Below are 10,507 nucleotides of genomic sequence, written 5' to 3' on the forward strand. Positions count from 1 at the left end.
GGCGCGGGGTCCGGGCCGGCCGCGGCGCCGGGCCCCGCCGGCGGCGAGGCGTCTCTCGAGCGCGGGGAGCGCGCCAGGGGCGTCGTCGCCGCCGCCGCGACGGCCGTCAAGTCCGGCTCCTCCCCATCCTCCTCCTCCTCCGCCTCGCTCCCGCCGTCGCTGTCCCCGTCCGCGCCGCTGCCTTCGGCCGGCGTGTCGGCATACCCGTACCCCTCCTCCTCCAGCCCCGCCCCCTCCTCTCCGCCAGACCAGCCCTCTTCTTCAAACCCATACCCCCCGCCGCCGCCGGCCGCGGGCCCCTGCGCCGGCACCCGCACTTTCTTCAACGCGCCGCGGCGCCGCACATTGGCGAACTCGTCGGTCTCGCGCGCGGCCTCAGCGAGGCGGTCGGCGACGGCCGTGTCGTCGCTGATCGCCGGGCCGTAGTTGGTCCGCACCACGCGGTTGCGGGACGCCTCGTTGCTGGGCCAGGAGGCGAATTCTTTCACGCGATCTGGGTCCGCATCCGCATGCTCTATGATCCACTCCTCGATTTGCTCAAGGGGGAAGAAGAAGCGCTCCTTCCAGTGCTGCGAGGACGTGTGTGTGTGTATGTGTATGTGTGTGTGTTTGTGTGTGTGTGTGTGTTTGTGTGTGTGTGTGTGTGTGTGTGCGCGCGCATGCGCGTGCGCGCGCATGCGCTTGCGCGCGCGCGTCTGCTTTCCCTCGGCACGGCTCCCCGCCCAACGCGCACCACCCCTCCGCCTTCGCCCAGCCGCCGCCTCAGCCACACCCCCTCCACACACACACACACACACACACACACACACACACACACAATCTCTCTCTCTATCGTGCGCGCGCACCTTGAAGCGCACTGTCAGGCAGCCCGCATGCGTGTTGTCGCGGCCGACCACCACCGCGTTGAACAGCAGGTCCTCAGCGTCCTCCACGTTCAGAACCTCGGATGGGATGCGCACCTGAGGAGGGTTCAAATGCGTGCGGGTTCATTCTTAATCCATGGGCTTGGAGGCATGTGCGTGTGTGGCTGTGCCATGTCGTGCCGCACGAGGGGAGAGAAGCGTGTGTGCGGATTGGGGGTAACTCGTTTTGGTGGCCTTGTACACATGCACGTGTGATTGTGTGTGTGTGTGTGTGTGTGTGGGTGTGTGTGGGTGTGTGTGTGTGTGTGTGTGTGTGTGTGTGTGTGTGTGTGTGTGAGCGTGCATGCGTGTGCATGGATGATGTGTGTGCAAGAGTGGGTGTGTTCCAGTGGCTTTTCATGCGTGTCTGACCGTGTGTACATTTGCAAAGGATGAGGCTGAGGGCACGCTTGCCGCCAGGGTTGGTACAGGAGAGGGGGAAGTGGGGCAGGGTGCGAGGCGGCAATTGATGACGTGTGCAGGGCCCCGTGCTTTGATATGGCAGTGTTTTGAGTGCACCGCAGTAGTGCACCTCTTGGGTTCATAGGGGGGTTGAAGTGGGTACTGGAGCGCGTTTGGTTCGCGGTCAGGGGTGGAAATGGGGCACACCTGAAGGCAAGCGCGCAGCGAGCTGCCCGTCCAGCGCGGCCGCCTGGTCAGCGCCCCAGGCCCCGCCCGGCGCCCGCCGGTCATCATGCCCCCTACTATAATGAAATTCAGCCAATTCCCAACAGCAGCTTCGCACCTGGACTCCCTTGAGCGCCGCAAACCTGCCCCTTGCCGCGTTGCCGCGCAGCTGTGGTGAAGGGTGGGGAATGGGCGGGCGGCGTTGTGAGGCGGGCCGGCCGAGCTGGGGTTCGGGGCGGAGGGCGGGCTATTAGGCATATATATGGCGTAACCCTGAAGCAAAGAGGTTCGATGGGGCCGGCGCAGGCAATGCGGGGTCAATCCCAGGCACCAGGTTGGTAGGCGGAGCCTGCCGGGCGGCGCGCCGCGCCGCGCCACGGGCCAAGCCGGCGTTGCTCACCAGCTTGCGCCGCTTGCGCGGCTGCACGCCGGGCAGCACGCGGGACTGTGTGAAGCCCAGTGGGAGGGGCCGTTCAGGCGCTGAAGGCGCGGGGGGCGGCCGTTCAGGCGCTGCGGCGGTGGAGGAGGTGTGGGGCGGCTTGCGGCTGCGCTTGCGGCCGGCCTGCACGGCAAGGCCGGCGGCGGCGCCGCCCTGTGGCTGCTCGGCGGACTCCTCTGGCGCCGCGTCGGCGTGCGGAAAGCGCATGGCGCCCACGCCCGGCCCATGATAGAGCTGCAGCGGTGGCAGTGCGGGCGCGCCGGCGGGCGGCGCAGCCTGGGGTGCGGCGGGCGCGGGGTGCTGCGCCACAGCAGGGGGTGTGAGCGAGCGACGGGTGCTGCGCGAGGCCATGGCACCCCGACGCGCCGCAATCGTCACGTCAGGATTCAGAAAATCGCTTGAAACGACCCCGTCGTGGCTCTTTGGGGGCGTGCAGGGTCGCAGGGACCCGTGGGGCGAGTGCCAATCGGTGTGTGCAGCAAGTCACACAGACGCACAAGCAACGCACGCGCGCAAAATCGATAAATTGAGGCTTTATGAAAGTCAAGAACGTGGCGGTGAGTCCAGAAGAGCGGTTTCGCGATAGCGCGGGCACTGCTAGATCGCAGAGTTATCTTGGATGCGAACAGCACAGCGATGTTTCCGGACTACGAAGCTGAGAACGACATGAAAAAGATATTGCACCTCTCACGTCCAGCTCGGAATCAGGGCCGAGCCTCGGCCAGCCCAATTGGCTTGGCCTGCATGTCGCAGTCAGCGCGCGCGCGCAGGCCGCCGGCATAGGGGCAGCAAAACGCCACGGGTCTGCGCTTTACCCCTGCCCTCCGAAAGTACGACGAATGCGGAGAAGGTCTCTTGCTTTCAACAATCCATGACTGTGCCGCCCGCAGCGTGGGATGTAAGGGCCGAGGATCTTACACGCTAGCCGGGGTGCCACAAAGCTCATTAGGTGGGCCGGCGGCCAGCTCGGGGACAGCCACCAAAATGCATGCATGCTCACATATATATATGACAATACCCTGAGCGTGGATGGCGGTGACATCACAGCACTGTGAATTCAAGCTCGAATAATTGTGCTCGCTGGACCTGCGCAGCATGCTGCCTTGTCAGCAAATCGAAGTTGGCGCCTCAAAAGTGCTCGGCGCCATCCACAAAGAAGCCAACACAGGAAGGCGTGGACCCGTACATGTCTCTTCTCAAACACAAGAGACCGTATGTACCGGCAACGCTTGCTTTACGGCAACGGTACACTCGCGTGCCAACAGTTGCGCAGCAGTTGACCCTGCAGCAAACTCTGGGCATGTCCCCTCCCCTCCACTAGCGCCCCCGCCTGGGTGGGCCGCCAACTGCATGTGCAAACAGCTGATTGCTTGCGGCCGCGTTGGCAGCAGGTCTACCAGCAGGCCGGCATCATTGAATAGCCAGCTTATTCTTCCGTGCGTGGTGGCATACAGTGTTGTGTTGCGCAACCGTTGCAGTGACTGCACCCTAAAAATCACTCCCACGCGGCTTTTTATTGCTCAGAACGCCTTTCCGCTGCACCTCACTTCCAAGTGCACCGGTTCGCTGCCCGCGCCTCGCGGCGGGCTGCTTCAGTCTGGCAAGCTGCAGTGTGTGCAGCGCGCGCGGGGCGTAGGCCCAGGCCTGCGCCGTGCTGTGTGAGTCGTTCTTCGTTTAGGTCAAACTTGGCAGCGATTATGTTGTGACCCTGTGCAGCTGCCAAAAAACCTCTGCCATTGCCGCGTTGACAACAGGGTGCTCGCACACCTGCGCAGGTTAGTCGTCATAGCGGCAGCGGGACGGACGCACGCGGTTGGGTGGTGACACGGCGGGACGAACTGGGACGAGTCAGCAGGTGCGTGCGCAGTTATGGTCAGCGGCAGACGGACGTGGAAGCGGCTGCGGGCAGCAGTCTGTGCATGCACCAGCAGGGGGCCAGCTGCGTTGTGACTGGCAAGGTTGGGCTGCTGGCGGCTGGCAGACCCAGACACGCAATCACGGCAATGGACTGGGCTAAGCAAGGCCACATAGATCGGCCAACAAAGGCAGCAGAACGGTCCCACCACAGGCACAAAGCGGTGCCTGTGCGCACCTGCTTTCCGCTGGGCAGCTCGATGGCCCGGCAGGCGGCGCCCGGCTGCGGGTTCAGCGGGAAGTCGAACAGTCGCAGCTTTGCGGCGCGGTCGTCGGCGGCGCTGGCGTACTGCGGCTTCAGGCGGCGGAAGCGCACCTGACGAGTGGGCGGGAGGGGGCGCAGGGATCAGTACAACGCACGAGGGTGCGTGCCGCCGCAAGCCGCCGGCCGCGGCTGGCGCAAACTGGGTGGTCCACTATCTGGATGTTAACAGCTGAACAGAGTTGCAAGATGCGCCCAAATATGAACAAGCGAACATCGTGCAAGGCGTTCTGCTGCCGGCAGCCGCCAGGCCGCGCGGGATTGGACAGGGAACACGCAGCAGCACTCCCGCCAAAAGCATGAGCAGCTTCGTTGCCTGTATTGCAAAGTTGCGCCGCTGCATGTCCACCATTGCCCGCAAGCGCCGAGGGTCGCCCGTGGGGCCGAAGCTGGGTTGCAGCCGTGCGAGCGTGCGGGGTGTGTCCATTGATAATCAGTGTGGGCTTCACACCAGCCGGGTTCAAATGGTTCAGGTTGGCGTCCGCTGCAGGCGCAGCATCCGTCAAGCAGCGCCTTGTGCCACTAGCCGAGTCACCATGATCTCGTCACGACTCTCAAAATCACCTACTTGCAGATTGCATGCACAAGCCTCAAAATCCCGATCGACACCCATGCACTCAGCAGCCCCAATCGGCATGCATGCGGCTCATCCAGATGACACTCACCTGCCATCCTCGTGAATGTACAATCCCAAGCGCTCCCTCAGATCATCGGCCGCCCCGAGGTACACCGGCACCCACGTCCTAGATTTGCGCACGGATGGGCCAAGGGTCGCAGGTAAATCCTGGCTCGGGTCGTACGACAAGCCATGGAGTGGACGGCATCCAGGAGACCAACAGCAGCAGTGTGATGCCATTCCATGGTGATAGCATCAATCCCTCTGATGAAGCGCCGAAGCGCCGCAGCTGCTGCACGCTTGCTTCAGCGCAGCCAGCCCGGCAGCCTGCGCCCAAGCGCGAGCTCACTTGGTGCCCGGCGCCCGCACCAGCCACACGTATATGCAGGCGCGCTCCGGGGCGCGCCGCAGCAGCGCCGCGCGGGACGCGCGGGGGCGTCCAGCGGCGAATATGTCCAGGAGCCGTCGATTCCTGAACGTATCAGAGCGGTTTGTGACCGTTCACGTGCGGGATCCCATTGAATGTGCGGGGGTGGACTTGTTCGAGCACCGCGTTTTCAACTTTGACACGTGAGCCGAGCACAGGGCAGACCACGCAAGGTCTGTAGCCATGGGCCCAGGCAGAGCCGTGCCCCCTGGCCTTGCATCTCCACCTCGCACCCTCACTGCACCGGCCCTGCACAGCGGCGGGTCGGAACTCACCACCAGATGCCGCTTGCAAAGCCTTTTGCTATCTCCTTGATGCCGACCAGCTCAGCCAGCCGCCGCCGCTCATGCGCCAGACCCGTGAAGCTCGCCCCGCTGCCCGCAGCCCCAAACCCCAGCGCCGCTGCTGCGGCAGCGGCCCCAGCATCCGCGCCGACGCCGCTGCCGCCGCCTGGGTGCAGGCGCGGGGACAGCTGGAGGCGCCCGCGGGGCGGCGATGACGCGTTGGAGCGGGATCCGTGAGTAGCTGACAGGGCCCTGCGGGGTAGAAAATGAGGAATGGAAGACCTCAGCTGAGAAGGCCGTCATGAGAGCAGTCCACGTGCCGCGGCGGGCAGTCCAGTGGCGATTGGCAAGCCAAGTGCCTGCGGGCTTGAGGCTGCTTGCGCTTGCAGTGGTCTCGCCTACCTGCTCGCCATGTGGTATGCCGCTCCCTGCTGCTGTTGCTGTCGCGGCGGCTGCGTGCCCATTGTCGTACCCTTGCCAGCAGCAGCTGCGCCGCTGCTGCTGGCCGCGTGGCGGCTGTGGTGGTGGTGTTGATGGTGGTGCTGGTGGTGGTGCGGCAGGCTGCGGCCGCCACTGCCGCCCCCGTCGGCGCTCCTGCGTGGACTGTGCGGCCGACTGTTGCAGCTGCTGCTGTTGCTGCCTATCGCGCCGTCTGCTGAGCTGCGCTGCGGGTGGTGCATGTGGTGCTTCGGGGACGGCTGCTTTGGCTGCTGCTTCGACTGCAACCTCTGTCCACGCGAATTTGCCGCCGCCGCCGCCGCCGCCGCCGCTGCTGCTGCGGCCGCAGCGCTGCTGGCCCTCCCTCCAGTGGACGATGACAGCAGGCGGCGTGCATCTGCAGCAAGCGCCCGCTGCCGGGCCGCAGCCGCTGCCGCCGCCCCGACCGCTACTGACAATAGGTATTCCCTTGGCCTCGCAGGCATCGCCGCGGGCGCTGACGCGGCGCTTGCGGCCCGCACGAGGCCGTCCTGGGAGCCTCTGCCCTCGGAGAAGCTCGAGCTCTGCGCCTCCGCAGCTGCCTGTGCAGCGTCCGCAACGTTCGTTGATGCACCGACGCCCCCTGCTGCCGCCTCTGGCGACGCCGCCTCGGCTTCCAGCGCATCCGCACCATCCCCCCAAAAGCTCACAGCCCCGGTCGCAAAAACAGCAGTTACCGCAGGCGCTCGCCAATCAGACAGCGTGATGGTGGCCTGGCCCCGGCCACAGCTGCCGCCGCCCTCGCTCGCCGGGGCCGGGGCCCCAGCCGACGAGGCCTCGTCAGCGTCTCGGGAGGTCGCGTGGCGCTGGCCCTCTGAGGGAGCCTTGCCTCCATTCCGCCACCCGCCCTCGCCAGCCGGGATGCGCCACGCGCCGCCGTCGTCCTGGGTGCCTGCCGGCGGCGCCGGCGGCGCGGCGTGGTGCGCGCCCGCTCCCGCCGGCTTGGGGGCTGGGGCTAGGGCCGCGGGATCGCCCAGGGGCTCAATTAGGGCGCCTTTTTTCTCTTTGAGCAGCGCGGCACACCGTGCTTGCAGCTCCGCTCCCGCACATTCACACCCGCTGCCCGTGGCCGCATGCGCCGCCTGCGCCACGGCCGACGCCGACGCTGCTGTGGCGCCGCGCTGATGCTCGAGCCGCCTGGTTGAAATTAGGTCGACTAGCTCTGCCTTGCTCGCGCCCATGTGGCTGCACCACCCGCGATCCCTGCAGAATTGCTGCAGTTGCTGCACGCTCTGCAGCTCGAGCGCGTCCTCTGGGGGTTGCATTACTGCGACCGCGGCTGGCGGTCGCAGAATGCTCAGTCCTGGTAGGTGTGCCGCTCTGCCGGAAGCACACCTTCGAGGCTCTCACATGACAATGCTCAGCAGGACCAGTGTGGGAGTTTCTGAACTTGATGACACGTGTCTCGTGTTGTGTACGCTCGTCAGAAGCTCGTGCTGTGCAAACAGCCAGTGGAAGGTTTCGACTGCGAGGCAGTCAAACGAACTCTCAAATACATGCGAGATAATACGAAAGATAACTTACATTCCCTTAACACGTGTTCTGCATTTACAATCTCAAACTCGCGATGTCCATCTAGTTTGACGGGCTCCGGACTGTCGCATTCCGTGCACGGTACCGGTATTGTGCTGATGAACCAACCGATCAGCCCTACGTTGGGCCGCGCTGGCCATCACGCTGCCGCGAGGCGTGTGGCCCACGCCCCGAGTCAGCACACCCCCAGTCGCTGTTTGTGGTGCGCAGCTGGTTGCACCAAGGCCAATACAAAAAGGCACCATGATTAAATTCGGTTCGCTTGCTGAGGATAAGAAGCATCATCACCCCCTTCATGCCTCTGCAAGTGGTTAGCACACCTACAGTTGACCCGCAACGAAAGGCAAGTGCCCTGGTGTTCTCACGCATCACCCGCAGAAACCCCATGGGAGGCAGACGCCTGCGCGAGTTGAAACATATTATTGATAAAGAAGACCAGATCATGGTGCCCGGTTTCGCCCGGTGCGCAGGGGCAGGAGGGCGCACATCAGGCCATTGAGTGAGCAGGGACGATCATGCAACAGCAAGTCTGTAGTACGTGGCTGGGTGGCGGTTGTGTGTGGCTGGGGTGACCCACGCGTACCAGTGCGTCTGGCGGCAGCCCAGGGAAAATCTGCACTGGGCATGCACTACACGAGCTCGCTGATTGTCGCAGATCAAACGGGCTGAGGCTCGGGCTGTCCTTGTGTCCACGGTCTGGGTCGGACGCGACATGGGCAGAACGGCAGTGTGGCCACCCAGGAATTGATGTGCGTGCGTTGGGTGTAGAACAGTATCAGTTGTGTCAATTAATGCAAGGACACGAAGGAAATTGTTTTGCAGGGCAAGCACCCGACGACGGAGCTTGTATCATGATACTTCACTGCGAGGTGACTGCGAAAGTCTGCACCCGGGGGCCGGTGTCATGGGCCTTGATAGGGGTGGAACCATTTGAAACTTGTTGCGCTTGATTTTTGACACGACTTGCGATTGATCTCACCGCGCATCGCCCGCGCAGAAGGAAATAATGGCTTCCTGACCCATGAAAACGCGCCAGGCGCGGCCAGCGGGCGTCCCAAGCGCCTCGAAATCCATGATGACCAAGGTTTTATGGGTTGTCATGGCCCTGTTGGCCGTGGGGGCGCGGGCCCAGGACGTGTTCACCTTGGAGGCACGGACCCTGCTACTCACTACCACGGCATATCAGAAGTGGGCCACAAGCTTTATAGAAAAAATCATGCTCGGTAAGCAGCAGGGCCTGGCCTGGGACAGGCACGAACTGACGCCTGCACAGCCCAAACGCGCCGCCACGTTCTTCCCGCCGCGCACGAACGCACACAGCGACTCGACTCATTCACCCGCCCCTGACCGCCCTACACCCTGCCCGCCCGCATGCGCTGCCCCCAACTCAACCCTTCTTCGGATCCTCCAGGCTACGGCGCGCCACTCACGGTGCTGCCGCTCGACGGCGGCGCGCCGGGGGCGGCCGACCTCTCCAGCTTCCTCTGGGAGGCCCCAGGCGCCGCCGGCCGCTTCGCTGGCATCATAATGCACCCCGACGTCGAGGCGCTGGGATACATGACCGCCGCCCAGGCCTCGGCAATCAAGGAGTACCAGCGCCAGACGGGCGCGCGCGCTTTGAAGTTTGACGCCGCCCCGGCGAGCTACGGCATGGCGCCCGCCGCGTGCGCGAGCGGCGACGCGCGGCTGGCCCTCACGCCCGCGGCGCCACTGGGCTCGAGCGGCGTGCGGGTGGGGGCGGTGCTGTCCGGGCAGGGGCTCAAGAGGTGAGGCGGCCCGCCAGGCGGCGCGGCGGCTCGGCGGCTGCATGGGCGGCGCCCTGTGCCCCAAATGGGGTTTGGCGAGTGCTTTGGTCCTGGCCCTTTGACCTGTAACTTTTGGGCACAGCCAGAAAAATTATGTTTTGGGCTCTAGCCCGGCGGCGCCATGCTGCTGCTCAGCCGGTGCCTGCCTCACACGATCGCAAACCCACGCCTCCTGCAGGTGCCCCGGTTTCGAGGCCACCGCCAGCGGCACCTGCTGCAACCAGCTGGCAGGCGCGCAAGCGCCCAGCTGCGCCCCCTGCCGAGCCACGCCCATCCTCCGCGCCTCTGATCCTGCGCCCCCCACCGCCGCCGCCGCCGCTGCGGGCCCCGCGGGCGCGCTCGACGCACAAACGGCGGGCGTGCTGGTCACTCACGGCGACGGCCGCGAGGCGATGGCGCTGATGCTGCAGTGCAGCGACGAGTCGTCGGCGTGCTTCGTGCTGGGTCACCTGGGAGTCGCGTGGGCTCTGCAGAACCTCATCCCTGGGGAGCGGCGCGTGCTGCTGTCGCTGCAGGTGGGGCCCCACAGCTGCCAGCCCGCCCGCCCCTGGCTTGGCTCAGGAGGCGGGTCCCGGGGGTGGTCGTTGGGGTGCTGGGGGGGGGGGGGGGGGGAAGGCTGGCCGTCAGCGTCCTTTCAAGCCGCGAGGCTGGGGCCGGATTGACGCCGCCTTCTAAGATGTGCGCCTCTGCGCATGCTGGGCGCTCAACGGGCTGCCTTTAGGGGTGTTGCAGGATGCAATCGCGTCGCAGGCTGCGTCCTGGAGCACAGCAGATGCATTCGCAGACGCTGATGCGTGCAGTGCAACATCACCACTACATGATTTTTACTTGCTCGCCCTCAGGTGGATGACTTCTTGCTTAACACGTACAACGCCGCGGGCAGCAGCTACCGGGCCACGCCCGCTGACCTGGAGGCGCACCGCGCCTGGCAGGAGCAGCTGAGCCGCAACCTGGCCCCCGGCAGCAGCGTCAAAGCGGAGCTGGTGCGTGCGCGCATTTTTGGGGCGGGCAGGGCTGCTGTGTATGATGAGTGGGTGAATGTTCAGTGTTTGCACACACATGTGAGGTTGTGCCTGTATGCATGCATGTGTGTGTGTGTGTGCGTGCGTGCGTGCGTGCGTCCGTGTGTGTGTGTGTGTGTGTGTGTGTGTGTGTGTGTGTGTGTGTGAGCGCGCGCCCGTGTGTGCGTGTGTGAGCGCCCATGCGTACAGTCATTTCACA

General features: G+C 64.9%; 2 protein-coding genes across 2 annotated transcripts; one reads left to right on the plus strand and one right to left on the minus strand.

The window, feature by feature from the left end:
* Positions 1-101: 101 nt before the first annotated feature.
* MNEG_9848 (hypothetical protein) lies at positions 102-4,682 on the minus strand (the record flags this gene model as incomplete). Its single annotated transcript, XM_014041679.1, has 6 exons — positions 102-569; positions 846-959; positions 1,648-1,698; positions 1,930-2,268; positions 4,061-4,198; positions 4,680-4,682. Coding segments are annotated over 6 exons (1,113 nt in total), but the record flags the coding sequence as incomplete, so codon positions are not given.
* A 4,015-nt stretch (positions 4,683-8,697) lies between these two features.
* MNEG_9849 (hypothetical protein) lies at positions 8,698-10,107 on the plus strand (the record flags this gene model as incomplete). Its single annotated transcript, XM_014041680.1, has 4 exons — positions 8,698-8,704; positions 8,893-9,247; positions 9,465-9,801; positions 10,087-10,107. 4 exons carry the CDS (start codon positions 8,698-8,700, stop codon positions 10,105-10,107), a joined length of 720 nt encoding a protein of 239 aa, XP_013897134.1.
* Positions 10,108-10,507: the final 400 nt, after the last annotated feature.

The sequence above is a fragment of the Monoraphidium neglectum genome (assembly GCF_000611645.1).
Source record: "Monoraphidium neglectum strain SAG 48.87 unplaced genomic scaffold scaffold02087, whole genome shotgun sequence".
Lineage (NCBI taxonomy): Eukaryota > Viridiplantae > Chlorophyta > Chlorophyceae > Sphaeropleales > Selenastraceae > Monoraphidium > Monoraphidium neglectum.